The 24,812-nt window shown below is 39.3% G+C and overlaps 1 protein-coding gene across 1 annotated transcript in view; it reads left to right on the top strand.

The window, feature by feature from the left end:
* The first annotated feature begins 309 nt into the window (after positions 1-309).
* The window catches only part of tnmd (tenomodulin), a 66,382-nt gene continuing 41,879 nt past the window's right edge, over positions 310-24,812 (top strand). Inside the window, exons 1-2 of the mRNA XM_024805255.2 lie at positions 310-416; positions 7,588-7,722. Of these exons, the coding sequence (XP_024661023.1) occupies positions 369-416; positions 7,588-7,722 (183 nt within the window). The 5' untranslated portion in view covers positions 310-368. The remainder of the gene's footprint in view (positions 417-7,587; positions 7,723-24,812) is intronic.

The following is a 24,812-nucleotide window of genomic DNA, read 5'->3' as shown; positions in this document are numbered from 1 at the left end:
CTACACACATACATTTATCGCCTACAAACTCTATGTCCTCCAACTAAGAATGATTTGAGTGAAACATCACAGTATTTTTCATCCCAGTGTAGTATGTAATTTATTTAACAGAGGGTTTGTGTTTCAGCTTGAAATCTTTTGTGGTTCTTCACCTTTGAAATGAAAAAGGTAGGGAGGAGAGACATCTGCCTTGCTTTTAATGGGTATCACAAATGTTTTAGTAATTCCACTCCATCTGAAACTTCCCTCCCCTTCGGCACCCTCCCAAATTATAGCAATGGAATGAAGCTGAGACTCTTTGCCTTACAGAGCCTTAGTGTTTTCCCCAGCTAAGAGGATCGGAAAGATTCATCCTGTGGCTTTGCATCATGGAGGGTAGCAGTCAATCCAGCAGTCAACAGCTTCTGTGGAAAGATGTGAGTCAGATTTCTTCTTGTTATTGGTTTATAGCAATTAACTGATTATGTTTAATAATTATTGATTTTTTTTTTAACCCATGTAGAATTTGAGCTCTCTAAAGTCCAAAGAAAAGTTTTATTAGTGACTTCAAAAAAGTAATATAATCATTCAGTATTTCAGATTTAAGTTACCTTTTTTCTTTTTTTTATTCAAGAAGTGTGGCTTGATCTCTTGCTGAGTGATGAGAGTTTTGCCCTGAATATTAAATTTTTCATCTAAATCTTTTTGGATTGGCTTTTCACCTTGGCTTTCTTCTTTTATTTCCACTCTCATATGTAGTCTCATCTGGACCATTTTATTTGCTTTATATCTATAATATCTTTGCCTCTCAAATGAAAGGAGCATACAAATATACACCAAGAAATGTCTTTATTTCAGACTTTATTATAAAGGACCAAGACAGGCAGGATTTTCAGCTCTGAGATCTTTTTTTCTGCTACTTTTTTCTCACACACTTAATTTGTTGGAGAGAACTTGCAACAGAAAATGAGCACAGGGGTAAATACATTCATAGCGGTGTAATATTATATTTTTTTCTATATGTATGACAAAAGTAAACTCTTTTACCGTGCATCAAAGAAATGATGACATTTTGTTCTGCAGATATTCATGATGAATACACAGTACGTGAATAGTTATGATTAAAAGAAATCACCTGTGGCGTCTGACTTGTATTACAGAATTGCTTTAGCAGGAATTAAAATGCTCATATGAGTGTGGCCCAGTGTGATAAACCCCTGCCTCTGCTTGTTGCTTACGTGAGCTACCTTTTCTGTTGTTGTTGTGGGGTTTTTCTCATGAAAGTGCTCACTCTTTGCATGATAACAGCAGGGGGCTCCAGGCACTCTTCCTCACAAAGCTCAAGAGGAATTGCCTGGCTGATTCTGAACTCCTAAACCTTTAAACACTAGTTGGCGGGTGCTGTGCGCTCAGACTGCTTACTCTGTCTCCATCCGTGCCTTTATTTCTGTCTGTCTATTCAATCCTACATTCTTCCTCTGAGTATTCGATATTCAAAGCACAGGCAGAGAGGTTTGTCCTCTTGTTAAGTTTCCACTGCTTATGCAACCTGCCACAGGAGACCAGACGATTTCAGCCACCGTTTTTTGTTTTTTTTTCTTTCTGAGAAATTTATATTGCAAGGAATTTCTGGCTCCCTGATAGTAGCCCTCTGCTTTTCATCATGCCCTAGGAATGTGCAACACTTGCACCTCACATTTTTGTGGCTACTGTTTCTAATATGTCAAATAAAAACAGTGGCTATTCAATAATAGCAAAAGTATAATTTAGGTTTATAAGTTATCTTGAATAATGATTTCTGTGTCTTTCCTAAAGTTAAGCTGCTAATGCATTTAGCTACCAGAAATTCAATTCGTCTTCCCGTTAGTCATGCCACATGTATCCTGCAATTTAAAATAAGGAAATAAGACCAGAACAAATGCATTATTTGGAAGAATTGTGGCTAATCTTTTATCAGCATACCAGTCAAAGGTTAAAAAAAGCCATACCACTGTTATTTTTAAATAATTCCTGCATATTATACAGAACCCTTGTATGTTAAAATGCTACCTAATCTGCCAGGGTTAAATGCTATAACAACCACAGCCACAATAGAAAAAGAAAGCTGCTTTATCATCATTTAAAAGACAAGATAAGCAGGATTAATTTTGCAAACTGAAGTTGGTTCTTTTTTTTTGGACATATCTGCTTTTCTGTTGTCCTCTGAGACCTTCAAAAGGGCTCCAGTGTGAATGAGTAGCTTTCATTTTCTCCCTGCCTGAGCTCTGGTGGAACAAAAGCCTGTCTTTATTAATTTGTGGCCTTAAGCTTGGGGAATTGACTACTACAGGCAGAGTTTTAATTTGAAGAAAAGTTTAATAATTGTAACCTTTCTGTGACATGTGTAGCAATCTGTTCTTCCCTGCGCCTGGCACAGGGATGGCTATATGTTTTTGTCATCAGAATCCTGAGAGGTGGATACATTTTTCGGAGTAGCCAGATGAAATGGCAGCTGTTTGGGTTAAATGCTGTACTTGTAAATAGGAAACTGAGACAAAGAAATGATAGTGGAAGTAGCAAGTTCAGGCATTAAAGCAGACAAACTGCTTCAGAAAATAGCTAGTTCTTTGACAAAAAAAAAGGTTTAATGTGCAAACTGTGTCCATAAAAATATTAGCAGGAGAAATCAACTCGAGTCCCAAACAGCCTTTTGCAAGAAATATCCAATTGCAGAGCTTCAGCTTATGTTATGTACACCTATAATAGCAGGTTAAAGTTAAGTGAAAATGAGCAAGGCCAACCTTTACAAAACACAAAGAGTGATCTGTTGATCTCAACAAGCTGCTGCAACTAAAAATTTCAGATGTGTTTTCCACCTGTGCTTGTTTCCTGAGCACTGCATAAATTACAACTCTCCCGAGGCCCACCTTGAATTTACTAACTGTTGGGATAAGTAGCTGCAGATTTTCAGTCAGTGACTAAAAAAGCATAGTAGGTAATCCACACCAACCACATAGACATCTCTTTGATCTGTACACTAAAGCAAACACTCTATCACATTTAGTCATTACGAGGGGTTAAAGTGGGATTTGGGAGGCGGGGGGGAGAAACCCTAAGATTGTGTGTGGTGGTGCAGCGTGGGAGAAAGAATCACTTAGAAATCATTCACATTGTAATTTGTGCTGTGAGCTCCAGTAGATTTGTGTTCTGTACAGACAGGCTGACCTGTACTGCTGCTCTGAGGTTTCCTGCTCTTTCTGGATTTAGGCAAATTAATTCAGCGAGCTATAAGTTGAATAATAAGCTGGTACATGAATTGTTATTAACTAATTAAACAAATCTAGCATGAGCTAGAAAATTATGCAAATGCAAATGTCCAGTTCATGAAATAAACGAGCTAATCGTTAAAAAAACACTCATCTTGCTCTCCTGTCATCTCTTTCTTACGTGTTCCCTGCCTCTGAGAGTGAAGTTATTACATATTAACTTCTTTTCTTACAAGCTGATATTATTTGAACTGTTTGCGATTTAGCAACTAGTTCGATGCTGAAGCACAGTAGCCACAACTTTATTGCCATCTGCACCATGAAGGCATGGCAGGGATAAGAAGAAAAAAGGATTTCCTGAAAGTGGGTGAGTCACCACTGAATGGCATTCGTTTATTAATGAGCAAGTCATAAGTTAGTAACTGAGCAGCAGACAAAAAATTAACTTACTCTGCTGTACTATGTATACAATCTGTCTGTCAGATTCAATTACGGATTAACTGAAGGTGCAGGAACAGCATTCCCTTTTTAACCCCCGATCATTAGAGACTGAGCTCAGCTAGGGCACATTTCAGTCTGTGTGTTCTCCAGAAAAGACATGTTATTGTTTTTATACTGTTTTTGACTAGAGTCTGTATTAATATCAAGTAAAAGAGGAGGTTATTTTCAGCCTTTTTCATTATTCTTCTTTTTTTGTATTATTTATATTATTTGTGGCTTATGCTTTGTATTATCAATGCTTCAGTGAAGCTCTGCTCAAACCGGTTTGAGTGGCCAAGTGTAGTGCTGTACATGCTTGGCCGGCCACAGGCCGGGGCTCTTTTGTTTAAAAGCTGGATCCAGGAGACCAAAACAGTCACTGACCTTCCAGCCTACTGGATGATGCCCACTGATGTGGACAAGGTCTACACTGAGGTGGACTACAAGACAGACTCGTCCTCAGGTACAGCTAAAAAAAAAAAAAAGGCACATGGTAAGTGCATCTGTGTAGAGAATTGAATGTCAGGGATATGTGCTGGCCGCACAAGTCCGTGTGGGCACAAGCCCACACTTTCTGACCTGTCACCATACTTCAGATTTTGCTCACTCACAACCAGGCTGTTTTTCATTTAAGCCAATGTCCCTACTGCACCTTTGTGACAGTAACAGAGACAGAGGCAGGTGTGGTGAAAGCTCAGAGACAGGTATTCATGCCCTGTTTGGTGGAAATCAAGAGCTGGAATAATAGCATCTTCAAATACCCAATTATATTTGTCCACCACTGTTTCCAGAACTGCTATTGTTAACTGTGAGGAGGGTGTGGGCCCCTGTTAAAACAGCAATTGCTGTCACATTACCATTACATAGAAAGACAGACCTATGTTAGACTAAAAGCTTCATTCAAAGAAATTCATGGTATTTCAGGCATTGTTTGAGAAAGGCTGTTTTATTTAGTGCTGTAACAACTGCATTCTGCAGGCCCGTGCAGATAACAGCGACTTAAACTGGATGCAGAAGTACTACAGCTGTGCCCAAACACAAACTTGGTCAAACTGTTGTAACTTTGTAGTTTGGATGCCGACTGAATGTGTTGTGGTTTGTGTCTTACCAGACGTGGACTTTGACAGCAGCTCTGTCAGAAGGAAGCGCATTTTCACCAAGGTTTTTCTACAGTCTCCACAACACCACAGTCTAAGCCTTTAACCAAGTTACAACTGCAGTGTGCAATTGAGAGGTTCCATCACCTGTTCATAGGACCCAGTTATGCCTCCTCAACAAATGGTTCTAAGCCACATTCAGACTGATGAACTTTTGCATAGTTTGTGTCTTTTATACTTCTTTTGACCTTTTTTAAATTATTTGCCACTTCTTTTATTTGAATTGAAGTGGCATTATTAACCTTTCCATGTAGGTTGCTTTGTAACTTTAATTAAACCTGTTGTATATGTACTATATCAACAACTATAAAAAGATTCTTTATATGAAGGTACTATATGTAGCCTCAGTTCTTCAACCTAGTGATGGTTTTACAGCTTTTGGTTGCATTCATCCATACGTAGAAGAAATTTGATTTTTAACAATATCTTTATTCTTTTAACTAAAGCGAAACTCACCAACAAACTCTTCTCAGCTGAAAAATCACCACACTTCCCTTAAAACTCAAGGAGAAAAACGGGTTACCCCATATTGGACCACCTGGTTTTTTGTTTTTGTTTTTTGTCTTTTTCTTTTCTTTTATCTTTTGTCATGGAAATTGTAGTAATGTGTCTGACAGTTTCTAAGGGGTAGAATTTCTTAGAATATGTCCAATAACAGCCAGTTATAATTTAATGATGATTTAACCATTTATTACCTTTTTTCATAGAAATGATTGGCAGGCAGAAACACAAAACGCGGCCATGACAGCGCTGAAAAATTTGTCTTTGCTCTCAGTGAAGTAAGTCAACAAACCTGCTAATGGGATCCCAAACTTGTACTACATTGTTGCCATAAACCAGTCACATATTTGCATTTTCTGTATTTCATAAGACAATAATAGCTCCATGAATATATTTTCCCATTCCTTTAATATAGAAACACAAATGTTGCATAATGTTGTTAATGCAGCATATGCAGGTCACATTCATTCATATTTTATGTTATGGTTTTTAATTTCATAACAACACTGGAATATATATTAGCTGTTGCACAGCACAAAGATAATCCCTTCAAGGAAAATCAAAGAACACCATACTGACTTGTAAGGCCACGCTTGTATTTCCTGCATATGCATCGAGTCACCCTCTTTTGTTACTTCTGCGCACATTACTTCTACGCTCTCGCTCATGTCAAATTCATAATCTGCCAATAAAATCTCCAGGTAATAGTTTATGAAGAAGGCCACTGTTCTTAGTCACATGCTTGCCAGTGATATGACTTCCACAGCGTTAGGATGTGATGTCTCCTTGTAGTGTAATGCCAATAAGAAACATTAGGATGTATGTGTGCTTGTAGTGGAAAAAAATCTCTGCTCTAGCTTTCAGATCTGATGCTTTCTAAATGTAAATTTCAAGACAGTCCACAATAACTACTACATGATTGCCAAAAGCATCCACAAAATGATTTGATGTCTGTGTAGCAACTGCACCAGAGTTTCACAGCTGTAGCATCTCTGAAAGTGCTGGACACACTCTTTGTTTCAAGCATAATCCAGCATAAGGTTCACAGAGGAGCATCTATAGAGGTGTATTTTTGGGCCATCTGTGGTATGCAGAGAAGTGCAAACTTGATCTTGTCAGCTGTCAAGAAATACTCTTTATCTACTTCTGGTTGAACTTTTCCTTCAGTATCCTTCTCTCTAACAAGTGATTAATTCCAACCCACCTGTGGCTACATAAACTGTATTCCTGCTGTTCACTGGTGTTGCTCTTTGGTATAACACCCAACTGTGACTTCTGCAAAGATTCATCTGCCTGTGACCTCTGTACAGCTACATCGGGTGGCATGGCTTCATCCATCTTTGATCTCTGGCCAGCGATGTCTGGTGGCATAGCGGGTGCAGTGTTGTTCCCTGGGAGAGCTTGCTATGTATTTGTCCTCCAGTTAAACCGCTCAGTCTGTGTCGCTTTGATTTCTGTTACGCCAAGGTGCATTTCATCGGCTGGTTTGCTTTAAAAAGATATATATATATATTTATGTAGCTAAAGAAAGACCCAGAAAAAACAATCTGTCAGCAAATGTTGCTGAAGTTGATGTTTGATCTTATTACAGCTGCTGCCCACGTTATGTAAAACCTCCTTGTTACTCTCTTACTTGCAAGAGCATTTATGGCATTTGATAACAAAATAAGTATTAAACACTCACATTCATTTGGTTGTTGTTTGTTGCATAATACAGGCAATACAAAAATATGGAATATATATATATATATATATATATATATATATATGTGTGTTGCTCAAGGTTGCTAGCTGTCACCCTGTGAACTCCATCCCAAACAGGTTTGCATGGAAGACACTGAAATGTCTGCAAACACTCACCATTTACTCTCGAGTCTGTAGTGAAACTTGAAAGCGTGTGACTCAAACCAAAAATGGAGAATGCTCGTCTTCAACCAAGATGATGGGCTTCACCGCTGCAGCCATGTTTCAGTAGACACAACTTTTAGGCTGAAGGCCCACCCACAGCTTCACTACATTTTGCTGAGGAATAGTGGTGTGTGTTTGCAGACAGGTCTGTGTGCTCCATGCAATTTACTTTGAGCTTAGACCAATACCTAGGGCTTTGTTTTTATTCCAAATTGATTTGTTATTGTTCAGTTACCATCAGCAGGTGACTAATATTGCTAATATTTGGGGCATTTATAAATGCATCACATTAATAATCTTAAGTTGGTCTTTTGCAGGTTGAGGCTGGAAAAGGGAAGAAGGCGAAGTACCAAACCTACCAGCGAATTGCTCTGATTCTCGCTCTGGTCTTCCTGGTTTTGGCTCTCTGTGTTTTCAGCCTGAGATATCTGTGGGGCCCCAGCCTGGGGAAGGTAAGACTAAATATCATCTCCGTGATATATGCCAGTCATTAGCCTTATTGCCACCATCTGTGGTAAGTGGATTCTTCATGAGAGACAGATGAAAGCCGCCCTGAGTTTCCACATCAGGTTACATCAAAGAAAAAAAAAACTATGTGAGAAAGGAAAATGGATGGCCACACAAAAGAGCTCGAGGCAGTCTCTGCAGTCTGTATTGTATTCTTGTAGATTAAAAGATGTGTGGGCTATGGAAAAGACAGCTGTGTTTCGCTCTGCTCGTGTTTTGGCTGTCAGATCTGTAATTTTATGAATTCTTGGCCCAAACCACAAACCACTTTTTACTATTGTAAATGTTGCCCTGTTGCATTTATCTGCTTTCTGCTCACACTGTAAATATGGTATCACAATGACAAACCGTGATAACTCAAAGCTGACCCTAATTGCTGTTGACCAGAGTGGCTGCAGCAGGACTGAAGCCTCTTGGCAATGTAATTGGGATAAACTCTTGTCCTGGCAATTCATCTTGTAAAATCCAATTCAATCACACTTGATGGAGAATATTTTTACTCTCCTCTTTTCCCCTGATTTTCCCAAGGGACCAAAAAAGCTAATTTACTCGGGCTAGAAGGAAAAGTACAGTACATCAATAATTTCACATCTAGAAATTGGATGCTCTATACATTCTGAGCTCAGCTGGTAACGAGACAGAATGATTTAAATGAAATGATGGTTAAAAATTAGTACATATTTCAGACCTGAAATCATAAGGCTGCTTTGTGTGAACTCTAAATGGCATGAAATGAAGAGAGGGATGTATAGTCTGCTGCTGTTATACCAACATCTTTGTTGATAGCTAATAAACATTAATTCACAACATCCTTTGCCACTGTTCTTCTATGTCTGCTTCCATTGAGGTACAAATTTCAATTGCAGACAGTCCCTTCTAAGCTCAGGTTAAGCAATGTTCAGCTGCACTTCCTGTAAAGACGGTGTTGTCCACGTTCTCTCCTTTCAACATAGATATGAATCACCTTTGAGCCATCTCCTTTGTCCTTGTTAAATATTTCATGCCGGAGGTAGAGCAGTCATTATTTCCACTTTAATAAGCTGTGATCATTCTCACGTGGCACAAAATGTGTTGATGGTAGAGGTTGCCCAGGCGATGAATATCAAACCTGCGGACCCTGGGTTTTGCTTTAATAGGGTCTGGGGGGAGGCTCATTGTCTGGCCTCCGCATCAGGGAGTGAGACACAGTTACTTCAAAAGAGAGTCGCCTGTCTGTCAGATAGGAAGGAAGCTCCCTCAGTCACAGTACAACTCAGTTATGTGTTCATAAAAACAAAACTACAAACACTGCGCTGGAAATAAAGAAATTGATTGAAACAGTGGATTGATGGATGGATTGATTAATTCTCCTGCATCCTCGTAGCAGCCAATGCCTCGGTTCGTGAAAGGGTGTGAGATCATATGCAGCAGGATGCTTTTTGACTCACTAGCTAATCCTGAGCAGCGTCTGGCAGCTATGTGTATAGACCCTGGGCAGCAGAGCACAGCATTAGAAGCCGAGGGGAGGGATCCTAATCTATTTTAGGAAATAGTTGTGTGTGGGAGGGTGGGGAGGTTGTCTTATATGGGGCACAATAAGATCAGCATTCTGGGGATAGCTCAAATTCAGCTTAAGCATAAGGTTTATATGAGAGTGCCCATTTGAAATACATAGGTTTTGATATAGACAAATGCTGCACATGCTTGTACATGTAACTCTGGTTCCCCAGCTGCATGCATATGAGTTCAAATCAAGATTGGCTACAGAGTCTGCACATGCACAAAATTCGCCTCATATCAAATATTCGTGTTTTACCTCAGGCCCAATTTTGTTTTTATACACCTTGATTATTTTGTTGTGAGTTCCACATTTTTGGAAATATTAAATGTAGTGATATCACACACCTCAGGAATGCTGAATGCCACTTGCCTTTCGGTGCTCAAGTAACTAGAACATGCATTTGAATCTTGTTTAAACTCAACAGTGAGGTGAGCATTATCATGTAGGGTCTATTTACTTCTGTATCGTCTGTACTACACCTGCTCTAGGCAGAAGAATGCATCTACCCACAATAAGAGGCTGACATTCAAGACAGGAAGACAGGTTGTAAACAGTGATGGTGTCCCTCTCAGCTGTGCTGTAATGTAAGCTACCTGCATCCTTCTTTTGATTCGTTCTGGTTCGCAACTGCTCACAACTGCTATGGGTTCTCAGGATGTCTGCTGGAGACAGCAGCCCATAGCACCAAACTTTGACAACACACACAAAGCGAATAAATAACGCTTTAGAGCATAGCAAAAACATCTGTATTTAATTTGGCGGCCTCAACTGTCAATAGTAGGTGAATCAAATCCCAAAGTCCTCCACAGAGATATAAGATTCCTTCTTACGGGCTCATTTTCCACTAATCAATGTTTTCATTAGGAATGTCTTAAAATGTTTTGGAGTTCTTTATCTGCCAACAAAGATACCAATATACGAAATATTAGATAATTTTTTCCGTAAATATTAGTAAGTGACATGTCTTATTTTTCACTATGGGCCAAATATCAAAAGATAAATAAAGCCAGATCAAATTATTTTTTAGGAAACTAGAGCCAGATATGTATTTCGGGTGCAAAACAGCAAGAGTAAACGACTTCCACGTCAACAAAAAGACAAGCATATGCAACTGTTTGACCACAAATTTGTCCTAATAGCTTCATAGTGTGTTAAGTTATCATCAGCTGTTGTGTCAAATATTCAATTAATGTAATTACCCAGTATGGGGGGGATTAAATAAAAAGTCTGATTGCACAGTGTCACCAGAAAACAGAAGTTTAATAATTACTCAGTTTTAAAGTGAGTACAAAACACATTTATGAGGAACTCATTAAAAAAAGATAACACTTTAAAAGTGTAAAGCAAAAGATTCACAAGCAGAAAACGAGTTGGTTGAGAACATTCCTGATGTGGTCTCTTCACAGTTTGAAACCTGTCCTCACTGTTTCCTCCAGCTGTTTTAACAGATCCTGAATATGAGAGGTGCAAAGTAGATGCTCGAATAGCATCTTGGCGACAGTTAAAATTATACTCGAATGAAAAATACGGCGGAGCACATGATTAAAAACATGTTTTTACTTTTTAATAACCTACAGTGGATGCGCTACTCTTTGTTGGTCACAGCAACAGCTTTGCATTTAACCACCAAAGGAAGCTGAATGCGTGCTCAGATCTTATTGCTATAATACTGGGTAACGTAACTCCCTCACTGTATGTGCTCAGTCGGTAGTGCAAACTATGTACCTTTATTAAAAAAACAAATCCAAAAAGCTACTAAAACACGCATACTTATTACACACCGCATATTACATAGATCGCTGACCTTAGCATTGCAATTAGAAGTCAAAACCACAGCACAGCTTCAGCCATGAACGCTTATGTTGTCACAGTTCACCAAAGGATTGTGACCTTTATGTGGTATAAATAACCGCATAAAGGTAATTTGCTCGGTGCATTGTTTTTCAGTATGACATGATAACCACTGGAGAGCTTCTTTTAATTACCTGCAAACATATGTTATTACAGAGGCCTGGGGAAGATACCCTGCTATCATTTTCTCTGCCTGTGTGAGCTTGTGTTTGCGATAGAGAGGGAGAGAGAGAGCGAGAGGGCGTGGTTGCGCTTGTCTACATGCGATTGTTTGCGTGTCAGCGTGCATTGTGTGTTTCGGTGTGTAGATTAGGTGCCTCTGCATTCTCTTTTGGCTTACGGCAAAGTTCTGTTTACTATGTGCTCATTATTGTTCTGGGCCACAAGTCTCACTGGGGGATTTTGCCTCCTTGTAAATTAATCCTCTGTTATTACCAGTTTACATCAGCAACTCTGTGAAAATGAAATCTGGCGGTGAATCCAACAGAAAAGTGAGAATAATTTGCCTTAATTAAATTATTTTTATAAACAGTTCCTCTGACAAGAAAAAGGGATTAAACCTAGACAGTGATGTATGCTGTGCATAAAGTCTGTGGCACATAGTATACAAAATCCACATTTTCATGTCATTAAAAGTGATATATTTGGTACTATTTTTAATTCATGAACCACTTTCAGGAAGATTATTTGCAGCCAGCAGCAGACCCAGAGTAATTGTGAGGCTGTAGACATTGTAAACCAGTTTTTCCTGGGGAACCTTGAATGGCTCGCAGGTGCTATTGGTCTGTATGGCAAAACTGCCTGAGAAATACATGAATGTCAAACCAGAGGAAAGTGGTCCATTATTCAAGCTGAAATTGCATTGCTCACCTTGATTCCTTTCCCTCTCTGGTCCCAAGGTAGCTGCTGAGTTGTCGCTCCTGATGGCCTCTTAAAGGCCTCACTGTCAGGACCGGCTTCTTTAATGAACACTGCTGTGCCTGGTGCTTTTCCACTGGTCACAGGTGTATGGCTTTTCAAGGCTGGCCCCCAACCCCCACCCCCTTTGTTTATTTATCGTTCGTAGGCTGTATACACCCAGCAGACCCCACAGTGTCCAGCTGTCAACATGCAGCAGGGGAGGACACACAAGATTTGATCATGATATGTTTTTGTCTTTCTGTCTCGCTGCTGCTTTTTTTCTTACATTTTCTCAATGAATAAAAGAAGACGATGCAAACTTCTCCTCAGGAGTGTAAGGAGTTTGTTTACTCAGTCTGATGCGAAGGAATTATTATTCAGAGGAAGCAACAGGGCTTATCTAAACAGCTGGTTTGGCAGGACCTTTTGGGAGGGCTGCTTCTCAGTCAGTAATCTTTTCTGATTTTACATGTCAGGCTCATTCATTCATTAGCAGGCCAGTGTCCACTGGTGTTTCTCCCTGGCTGTTAAATTAGGCTGCAGTGGGCTCCCTCCTAAGATGATGCATTATGCCTTCTACTTGGGTAAGAGGCGGAGGGTGGGAAGGGTGGCAGACCAGGAAAAACAAAAGAGAGTTGTTTTAAATTGTTTCCAGTGGAGTGCCTGAGGCTTCATGGCAGTTGTTACACATTCCTTTCTTCTGGGATGGTGACTGCAACAGAGAGCGTGACAGCATTGCAAAGCCCACCGGGAGTCATTCATTGTGCCAGGGAGCATTTTAGTGTGTTTGTGATTTCATTTTTAGACGCCTGAATAATATTTGTGTAGGAAAGATCAGCATCTTAATTGTCAGCGCTTTATTTTGCCAATACTTCAGCAGCTCATGTGCAGCATTTTGCATGCGCGCCGCGGTGAGTTAACAGACATAAATGCACGCCTTCTTTTTCCACACTCTGTTTCCCCTTCCTCCCTGTCTCACTAGTGTGACTGCCAAGTAGACTCTCTGCTCTGTTGTACAATTTAGAATGTGATTGAGCTTTCACATCCACTTTCAGTCTCCCGGTAAGTCTGCATCTCTTCTAGGCTCAACGTGCATTCACAGCCACAATGCTAAAGCAGAAGCTGCAGACTGGAAACACACTGTTCATCTTTCCTTTCGTGATATATTTGAGACTGCAGATAGAGATGTTGCCGTTGTGTCATTACATACTCTGATGAATCATATTTTTAGAAATGAGTTAATCTCAAAATGTCAGCGTGCTCCTCTGTATTTCTGTCAGTAATTTAAAAAGTTGCATTGACTTTTGTAAGTTTTCCCCATTAATCATGCTCAATATGTGAAGAGAGAAGCAGCACCTTTAGGTCCCTGCCTGGTGCATGTCTTTATGTTAAAGAACATTCAAATAACATTAATTGATTGGACCTGTGAAGTGTGTGGAAACATTCAAAGTTGCTCATTTTAATTACATGCACATCTAGATCCACCAGGCTTGCTTTTCATTTTTATTTCGTTTTCCTTCATTGGTGGAAAAAAATGTGTAAAATCAGCAGAACACATTTTTTTTAAATTAGGACCTTTCATCCTGTGACACTTCAAGTGTTGACACAGAAAATGAGTAAAGTAAACCAGGCAGCTCAGCTTTCAGGAATGTAATGAAGCTCATTATAATTAGATATTTATGCCAGATTTTATGTAGCCATAAGTCTCGATTTAAAAAACTAATATGCCATTTTACCAGCGGTCTTATGGGCTAACCTATTGTTACAGCTTTAGTTGCATATCTGACAGTTTGAGACCTTCATCTCCAAGGATGGCAGACAAAACTATGGAAACACACACACACACACACACACACACACACACACACACATATATATACATATACACATACAGAGAAAGAGAGAGAGAGAGATACGTAAACTTATATATATTATAAGGACATATATATGGGGAGCATGTTAGCAGCAAGCAGTCCAAATTAAACAACACAAATTACTTCATTTGTCAATGCCATCTAGAACAACACATCCAAAAAATTTTGTGATCAGATACTATGAGGAACATCATTTGTCTGTGCCTTCCAAAACCATTACAAATCACAGCTGAAGAATGGATCGCTTTTATGATGTGATAATGCAGTAGCTAAGGCAAGACACTTCAATGGAAAGCAGTAAAATTTTAAAGTAGTATAACACTTTCGCAGTTCGTTATTTGCCTTGAGAGAACATTTTTAGCATGTTTTGCACGCAGTATGAGGTACTAGATCACATGCATTTGCACTTTACCATTAACATTCTTAACACCAGGTTCAGGATACTGGTTTGATTTAGCTAATATGTATCTATAAGTGGAGAATTTGGATTAACAACTTGAAAGATGCTGTCGCCAGACTCAAAAAAAAATCAATCACAAGTTTGTCACAGAGCCAACACATAGCTATGGACAGCTATTTACACTCACATTCAGACCTACAACAATTCAGAAGCACCAATTACCCTAACGTGCTATTTATTGTGAGAGGAGTACCCACAGAGAACCCACGCAGGCACAGGGACAACACGCAAACTCCACACAGAAAGGCCCTGCTGGCCTTCAGATTTAAACCCAGGACCTTCTGTGGAGGCATAGTGTGTTTGCACTGGTAAACAGTAGTTAGCACTATGCACTATTTACAGTAAATAATGTATATATAGCAATAACACAGTGAAATTACTCAGTTGCTTACATTTTTTATCATAATTCTTTTTTTTTCTTTTTTCCACACTCTGATAACTTTGGCTGTCATTTTTCTCTCTGTCCTAGACAGACTCTATGTTGTGTGTGTGTGTGTGTGTGTGTGTGTGTGTGTGCTTGCACAATTTAGCTTTGAAAGACTGCGCCTGCAGAATAGATAGACAGATATCTGGTAGACATACTTACTGTATTTATGTAGCTCACTATTGCTGTAGAAACACCCAGTGTCATAGGTTTGTCCCCATTACTGGTTAATTAATTATAATTGATACTTATGAAGACACTTGTAAGTATATTTATTAATTAAAATAAAGACGTAAGTCCTTTTGTGAATAACTAGACGTTTTCATACGTTTTATTTTGTAACATGAGGCTATTTTCCAATTCAGGGTCCCAGTAGTGATGAAACCTATCACAGCTTTCACACAGTAGGAGGTGGGTCATGTCATCAATCCATCACAGGACTGATGATATGACCTACGCATCACAATTTCAACTCATGCATTAACATGCATGTCTTTGGACTGTGGGGGGAAGCACACATGGAGAGAAAGGCCCCAGGCAGGCCTGAACCGGGAACCCTCTTCTTTTGAGGCAACACTGCACCACCTGCTTGCTGTGTTTTTTTTCCTAACTATTAATTAATTAAGTAGTAATGAAGTGTATTCATTTTAATTTGAACCGAGTGCAAAGTTCCAATATTCATTTCTGAAAATAACACCTTGATAAAATTTTAATCAAGGGTACTATCTTTAGATAATTGCCTGGAACAGTGGCTGCAACGCACTTCAGTGGTTGTTTTAATAATAGCCATCATTAACGCAATCAGTGACACCCGTACTTTCCCCACAATGACAAGTCAAAAGTATCTGGTTTAAAAAGCTCTGTGAGTTATGTTTAATTTGAAATGATGTAGAAACAAAAGTGTTCTCATGCTAGCGAGGATTTAAAGATTTGAATGGGCATGATTTATTCACAAACCAGAATGACATGTAAAGTACGAGATGAGCAGATCTTTGACAGTGAAGGAAGAAAAACTGGTGACGCTCATTAAGCAAACATGTCAGTCAAATCCAGAGGATGAAGAAGCCTATCTTTCTCTCAAAACCTCTGTCAGCCCTTCGTCAGTGTACTGCCTTTGTCACACACAAAAAAGAAGTCTGGCAGTCTGGCCAAAGTTTAACATGTATTTTTCATTTGTAAAACAGAAAGTAATGAGTAAAATGCATAAAAGATATAGTTGTGCTCTCAAATTCGAATTTGATACTTTTGTTACTACTTTGTTTTCTTTCTGATTGCTCAAAAACCTTGTACATTGACACATCGAGGGCCTTGATATCCATTATGCTTCTAAGGGCTTGGGAACCTCTTCCCTTTCAGTTCATTAGAAACTAAATGAAAACAGCCTTTAGTAACCTCGGACAATCCCATTTCATGCTATATGCACTGTATTTTCATGCTGTTAATTCCTCTCGAAATCCGTGTTTGACACACAGCATGCTGTCATTTTAAAAGAGCCATTAAAATTTAACATGCATTATATATTTCAAAGCATTTAATGCACTGAAGTATTTGTGATTTTTTTTTTTACGCTTCTGAATGTATTCACCACAAGCATGATGGATGACATCTGCTGCTAGGCTGCTGTGTCTCATTTGCCCAGAAATTGTACTTTACTTTGTCAGCTGATGTTGATAGAGCTTGTCGAGATCCTTTTCCTGCGGCAGCAGGACTGACCCACCGACCTGCATGAGCAGTTGCAACATTAGTGGATGAAATGGAAGGTGACTAATTCATGTTAAATATTGGAAGAGTGGGATGGTTGTTTAGACATTTCTGCGAGTACAAACTTGACAGTTCTTTTCTAACTGGTTACACCAAGGCTCTGAGGCTTCTTAGAGTGCGGTGTGTCCTTTTGTCTCTTGCTGAGATAATGTGGCTCTCATTAGCTGTCTGGTAGGAGCAAATAATAGCCTGGGTGAAATGTTGCAGGGTTTAATTAAAACAATGCTGTCGTACACTAAACATTAATATCAAAACTCATTCCTGCTGTGAAAGACTTTTAGGCATGTGCACATGGTCAACTCAAGCTGCTGAAGTTCAAATTGAGCATCAGAACGGGTAAGAAAGGTGATTTAAGTTATTATGAATGTGGCATGGTTGTTGGTGCAGCACTAGCTGGTCTGAGTATTTCAGAAACTGCTGATCTACTGGGTTTTTTCCTGCACAACTGTCCCCAGGATTTACAGAGAATGGTCTGAAAAACAGAGAAAATAACCAGTGGGCTGCAGTTCTCTAGCCAAAATGCCTTGCTGATGCCAGAGGTCAGAGGAGAATAGCCATACTGCTTCTAGTTGATAGGAAGGAAACAGTATTACAATTTATTACAACCAAGGTATGCAGAAGAACATCTCTGAATGCACAATAGCTTCCTGCTGTGGTGACCCCATGTGAATAAGGGAACAGCCAAATGCAGCTTCTAGCATCATTAAAGCACCACAGCCTATCTGAGTACTCTTGCTGAGCGTCTCCATCCCTGAACACATGACCACAGTGTGCCCATCTTCTGACAGCTGCTAGCAGTAGGATGTGTCACAGAGCTCAGATCATCTCAAACTGGTTTCTTGAGCTACCACAGTCACCTGATTTCAGTCCAATAGATCAGGTTTGGGATGTGGTGGAAAGAAAGATTTGCATCATGACTGTGACGCTATCACGTCCATGTGAACCAAATTCTCTGAGGAATTTTCCAGCACCTTTTCGAATCTATGCCATTAAGAACTTAAGCAGTAACAAGGTATACCTAATAAAGTGTCCAGTGAGTGTATTTATAAAGGTATCTTTAAACGGCCTCGAATAAATCATCAATCCATGTTTATTGATAACTGAAAGAGTGGCCTGTCTGTGATTTAGACTCATGCTTTGAAGACGAATCCAAAGGTCGCTGGCATTCATTAATAATTCTCTCTGTCTGTGAAATCAAAGGAAGAGAACAATTAAAAAAACTTTGTAAAACTTGACACCATGACATTTTTCTATCCTAAATTTCAATAAGCACCTTCATTTTCTTTCAAACCATAGCCACGATCCAGGGTCCAGAACACAAGTGGTTATTACAGCACCGATGGCACTGAAGGTCTCATCAGCACAGTATTAATTTTAATCCAAACTGCAATCATTGCCTGGTATTTAGCACTTGTTTCATATGACCATGAGCATTTTCCATATTCTCTTTTTTAAACTTCCATGTCCTACCATGAACAAATGAGAAATACAAGTTGAAGGATAAGTTGTTGAAAATAGGATATCATATCCTCTTCAGGATACAGCATTCTTCCAAATTATACGGAGTGGATTCAAGTTCTGCTTTCAGCCTTAAACAGACAGACTTTTAATCAAGCATTACATGGATTTACTCTAAAAAAACAAAACATCTTCAGATTTACTATGTGGGATTTATCATCTTTCTGTCATTCTCGACAAACTATCAGTGAACCTACAATAGGTCAACACCAAAATCCACATCGGTGCACGACTCAGAGTAATCGGTAAGTTGTCAGCTCTAATTATTGTAAAACTATTCAGTAAGTCTCTAAGTAAATTGCCAATAAGTGTCTCCAATACTTCCAATACTTGATCTGAACTGGCCACAAACAGGTGGTTAATGGAAATGACATTGGCTGTTAGTCAAGCAGAGGCTTTTAATGTTTATACTTTAACCAAAGCAGCCTTTTTACCACAAATGACACGGAACAAGAACCTGATCATTTACCTCAGTCAGAGAAAAACAATCACCTGCTTGTTCCCATATAAGCACATCAAATTCTCTTATTTTCTGCTCCCAGCCAGTGGTAAAAAAGACTAAAAAGTGACTAATTTGCATGTGTTTCACCAGTGGCTAAACACGATTTGGGTTTGATAAAAGATTGTGCTGAAAAAAAAAGGCTGGAAAAAAAAAAACATGTCAAATGATGATGCCCCTGAGTTTTGTGTGTGTGTGTGTGTGGGGGGGGGGGTTTAATAGCATGAGACAATGTTAAGCTGTAAAATCACAAACCCACACCATTGGGAGCATAATGTGTTTTGTTCCCCCTGTGGGTCTTCAAAGTATTTTTCAGTGTTATTAAAAAGAAGGGCAGACCAGCACTGACATGCAACCCACACAGGGGCCATGGCAACAGACCAAGAGCTTCTCATCAGTACCCATAGTCTCAGTGTGATAGCCCAGTGTCTCTGCATAGGACTATCACTCCTTCTTTTATTGTGTCTTCAAGGCAGAAGCATGGTGTAAACAATGTTTGAACAATTATGAGCCTCTGTATCTCCCAGCAGCTTTGTTAGGAATTGTTCTAACATGTCTACCTTGTTACAGGCATAGCTAGCTTGATCTGTATGTTGCAAGGTGCAGATGAAGTAGTGCTGGGGGGATTGTGAGTATGTCATATGTGTTGTGATCATTAAAGAAAAGACATGGCTGTGCTCTTGTTGGCAGCACCAATTTGATCATTGTGACTGAACCACAAATGTCTGCCCGACTTTATGCTGTTACTATTTGTAGGAGAAAGAGTCTCTTCGCATTTTTGCAGTGAGCTGAATGTACACTGACTTCTTATTGCTTTCCATGCACTTTTTATGCATAAGTTTGCAGACAGATAAATGCACTACACGCACTACTGATAAATAGCAAGGCGACTATCTATTGTCATCAGCTGGTAAATTGCCAGTGAATTTAAATGTGTCACAACCTCAATACTGGGTGAAGCCGGGCAAATGGAAAGCATTTTTGCTCTTGTGTACAACAAGAAGTTTAGCCTTCATTGACTTTTAGTAGAATGCTATTTTGACTTTTTTTTAATGGCTTAAGTGGGTTAAAAACTTTCCAGGTGCCGTTAATGCCGTTCATCTGGCCAAATTATTGCCCTGCGTCTAAATGATCCAAAGTGCAGCTTTACAGCTCTCACAATCTGTTTCTTAAATGCCACTTAGCTGCTGGATCCCAGAGTGCATGCTTGTTGATTTATTAGGAGGTGGAATGGCTGAAAACCAGCAGGGCGACAAGGAGACGTATCCACTATAGAGGTCACTCCCCTTGTGACTGTCTGCCGTATATTCCAGAAGCTTTGAGTCCGTGCTCGCAATCTTTTGTCTGCCGAGGTCTGTTTCAGATACTGAGATATGCATCTGAATGCATCTGAGTCTCTAGGGGATACCTTTGATGAATATTTCATAAACCACAACAGCCCTTTTATTACAGGAGATTGGTCGTATTCAAATAATGTGTTCACCTCAACAATAAGCAACAGGATTCATTCAGCGCTCCTGACAAGCAGCAGATTGTTCTTCAGCTCGCCACAGTGGTTACTTGGCAGGGAAAGACATAAAGGGAGGATGCAACATTGAACAATGACAGGGAAAAAAAGAGTAATGGCACGATGCAGTCATAGCCCAGGCCTTTGTGTTGTTTAACTTCCTGTCTGTTTTTTACTACTTTTTCCTTGTTGCTGATACTGTGGAATCCATATCTATCTCATGCTGGCTTGTGGAATGTGGAGAAGGTTTCATCATTTGTCATGTCCCACAAAGGTGGTTGAACACAATCATTAAAGGCTGTGTGAAATCCGTCTATTCTCTCTACCATTGGCAGTTGCAGATAAAGAAGTACACCTTTTGGACTTTTTTTTTTTGTGTTATTAAGATGAAGAGAGAGGAAAAATGCAGCATCTTCCTTCTAGTTTCAAGTTTTGCTTTAAAGGTATTTTCAAAGTGCATCAAACTTCGGTTTAATCTAAACAAGGGTAGGGCTGCTGTTACATTTCACAGAACATTCGAGTGTTTTTTGAAAACCCCATGTATGCGGCATATTTTTAGAGCAGTAGATTGGGTGTTGTGGATTTTGTAACTGCAAAAACATATGAAATAAGGAAGGAAAATGTGCACTTTTATCAAAGAGTCCCGGAAAAGATCATATTCCCTGAGCTATTGTGCAAGGAAAATATAACCCTTTGTTGTTTTCACCTTGATTTTTATTGAGATCATAGAAACAAACAACACATCGAACAACAATACGTCCCAGTCCCCGAGTTTGTTTCACAATAGTGTGTTGACCAATACTACTGAATAGCTCCCAAAGTCCCCCCTGCTCTCTTCCCTCCTGAATGCAGCTCTACTATGGGCACAGTAGCAGGCATCATGGTGATTTATTGCCAGAGAGAGCTCAAGTTGTTTAAAATGACTGGTGTGATTAGTCATATATGCTTCGGAGCTGAAAAGGGGGGAGCACAGTGCTCCTGTAAATTAACAGCAGCTGCAGACTGTAGTGGTCCACAGCAAGGTGGTCAAATGTGGTAAGCATCAGAGTTGCTGGGGGGACAAGGAGAGAAAGTGGGTCATTACATCCCTTTCAGGTATGAGTAGGCTGACAGGAGCGAGGGGTAGGCTCCGTTCAAGATTCACAGGCTCTGCAATGGATTAAATTTCAGCAATGAAAATAAAGCAGGAGAAGTATGATAGTCTTTGACTTCTGCCAAAATTCCGCTTGAGGTTCTGCTCAAATACTCTCCATGAACTATATTCCACAAGCCCTCAGATATCTTTACGCACCATTATTCCTGACAAAAAGGTGCTCTTAGAAGTACTTTTCATTTGGTAACCACATTTTTACATTTTCTTTAAAGTGTTCCTGTTTTTTGTTTGTTTTTGGGGGGCAGTTCAGCCTGAAAATGGGTCTAAAAACATTTCTTCTTCTAGCTGCCTTTATGTTAAATCAACAGAGAACAATGGTTTTCATTCTGCTTGCAGTGTTTCTCTGGAGCAAGTATGCTTATTTACTACATTTTGAAGGTTTAATGAGAAAACTAATACCACTCTTTTGTCTGTGGAATAAGTATAGATCTAATTGCAAGGAATTAGTTTAGCATGAAGACTAATGGCAGAGGGAAATCTGCTTTCCAGAAACACTGGTCATTGTGCAGTCTGCGAAAACAGGAATGTTGTTTGTTGTTGTTTTTACAGATTTTTACTACTAGAGAAAAAGTCATTTGTCTGCGTCTTTGTTTTACAATGCTATACGGCGTAAACAAACAGGATTTACTGGTGCACAAAGCCTCTCAGTATATGATTAGGATACCTATCAAGTTTTTCAATAGTATCACATCTAAGCAGATATATTTTTAGACAGTAGGTGTTGGCAGTGTGATTGGCATTGGCTTTGGCTTCACACTTTTTTACTGATTGACAGTTGGAGGCCCTAAAATTTGCTGTTGACTGTCATGGGATACCAGCTAAAGCCCTTTCATGTAGGATTATTGTAACTTGGGGATCTTGTGTGATTTACAAATGACCCCATATGTCTGTGTTTCATGCAGGTCACTTGCACAGGATAAGCAAAGTCTGTGATTTACTCAAACCTACTGACACTATCCATATATATATATACACCAAATACTGACTGGAAATCGTCTGCTATACTTCTATAGTATCTTACTAATAATAGGCCGCTACATAATCACTGTTGAGTCTGCTGAAAGACAGCAAAATATTCCTTAATACATGCATGTCATCCATCTCATGGTTCACTCTTCTCATAGATTTGAGCTTGTGCTGTTTATTGATATGAGCATTGAATTTGCCACCAAAGTGCTTTGCAAACTTTCATTTGTAACTGCGAATCGAGCCCAATGGAGCACAAATGAGGCAGAAGAAAGGTGCAAAGAAAACAAAAGAGGTGGGTAAAAAAACAATCCCCTAATTATATCACCTCTGTGTTTGCTGCAATATGATAAATTCATTTGCAGTAGGACTTTTACTTTAAGATTACATCGCAGAGGACATATAATTGCTAAAGATGCCCACTTAATACTAGTCCTATGCAAATAGGAACAATGCACAATTTCAAACAAAAGAAAAAACCAGTTTTTAAAGGTTCAGCAGAAAGTTTTATGAAAAAGGAAATGTTTCATGCCGATAATCTTTTTTCTTTTTTTGTACAAGAACGCTCAATAGCACCCTTTAATTCCAAGACAAAAATTGATTTCACATTTTTCACACCAGCACTCACCATCTCTGCTGTTCTCTTCCAGTATGATATAAACTGATTACGGACATGATCTTGTAAAGTTTGAGCGTTTTTACTGCGAGTGTAAAAACAGCTTATTTCAAGGGGCTGTCTAAATCTTCCCTCAACCTCACACCGTTAAGTATCACAAGTTCGTCGTGTTTAATGACTTTCAGGAGTGTTTCTGCGACAAAAAGCCATAACTCACTTTTTGGTAAATGCACTTTCTATTAACCTTTACTTACACTAAGGTCTGGTTTGTTGAGAATCCCCTGAACGAGATGTATTTCATATCTCTTCTTCTCCCGCAGTGGATTTGTGTGATTATTGAACATCAGTGCAAAACGGCGAGACCAGACAGAAGCTTTTGCTCTTTTCTCCTGTGAGACTGACATTTATCACTTGTGTTTTTGGTTTTCATACACGTGTCTGTGATTAAGCTCCAAAGTAACTCTGCTGGAAATATCTCACAGTGGCATCGCGCTGCCTGTGCTGGCAAGTTAAAATGAGGAAAATGCTCTATCAGACAAGAGACATGTGAGATACATTGCCAGTAGCTGTTTGTTTTAATAGTGTTAATGTGCTTTGGGAAGATGGCTCCATTAAGCTGCTGCATCTTGACACATTGTGGCTTTTTCCTTTGAAAGGCTAATGACCTTAGCATTTTGCTTAACTGGCCTTTGGCACTGGCACCTGTAAAACATTTTATCATCAAATTGATGCTTAAAGTAATTGCTTGGGTAAATTCCCAAAAGCACTTAACACCTCGCGTCAACCTAGTTTTAGCTTTCGGTTTAGTGTTACCTACACCACAAAGCCCAGTGGTGATTTTTGTTTGGAGTAAAATAACATATTAAGTTATGAGTTCAAGCTCAAATAGGCAACAGCATCTAAAACTTCTGCAGAACCAAAGGGGTTATCATCACAATCTCATAGTAGTGAGGACAAGTTTAAACCTCCACTGGTGTTTGTTGGTGCTATTGATAGAACTTCCTGCCGATAAAGAGAAGGCAAGCATGGGCACTGTTACCTAATTACTAGCATGCCCCTATTTACCTCCACATATAACAAAACCGCAGAAAGGCCCATGCTAATTACAATGCAGCAATGTTGCAGTGCCTTACACATGTTTATATTTAGAGCCAGGCCCTAATTTTGCATCCTTTCATTACACACATACTGGGCACACGGATACGGCTTCCAGACAAAAATCCAGACTACATGCTTTGGTTTTCTAATTGGAGGATGGCATTCCTCTGATTTGGCTTCCAGAAAGCTCAGTGTGGCAAATGTTAAGCATATTTTAGAGACTAAATATAAAAACGGACAGATTTGCAACAAACACGCACTTGTTCGAGCCTTAAAATGTGGACAGCTCCCAGGGCAGCTTTTGTTTTTTGTGACCTGGTTTCACAGCACCTTCATAACACCGAACCGCAACACTTGTGCTGCTGATAATTGCTGCACATTTGTGGAGCATTTAACCAACGCTGGTCCAAACTTACTTACTGAAAGACAAAAAAATCAATGAATTAACTGGAAAATCTGCATTCTGGCAACACAAATGCCTTATCTCAGCTCTGGTGATTATCAACACATGATAATCTTAAGTAGTCTTTGACAAAATAGTCCCTGTCAATTAGGATTGTTTTCTAATCCAAAACTATGTGATTTAATAGTAATGTGTGTTATAAAAACAAAAAAGGTTAGATATTGGCTACTTGCTTTCCTTATGCATTTTTAGCTTTTTATATGAATATACATAAAAAGATTTAACAGAGGCAGTGCTGATGTATTAATTATCCAATGAAAACAAGAACCTAACCTTCCCTTCAAAACAACTGATACGGCCAAATATTACTTTTTTTCTGTGAGACCAACATTTATCTTTCAAAGGGAATTACATCATATATCAAACATTACAGAGACATCAGAGTCAGTGTTAAATTACCAACAG

Source organism: Maylandia zebra, linkage group LG2, assembly GCF_041146795.1.
Source record: "Maylandia zebra isolate NMK-2024a linkage group LG2, Mzebra_GT3a, whole genome shotgun sequence".
In the NCBI taxonomy this organism is placed as follows: Eukaryota; Metazoa; Chordata; class Actinopteri; order Cichliformes; family Cichlidae; genus Maylandia; species Maylandia zebra.
The sequence above is the reverse complement of the archived record's forward strand: the minus strand, read 5'-3'. Positions and strand labels throughout refer to the sequence as shown.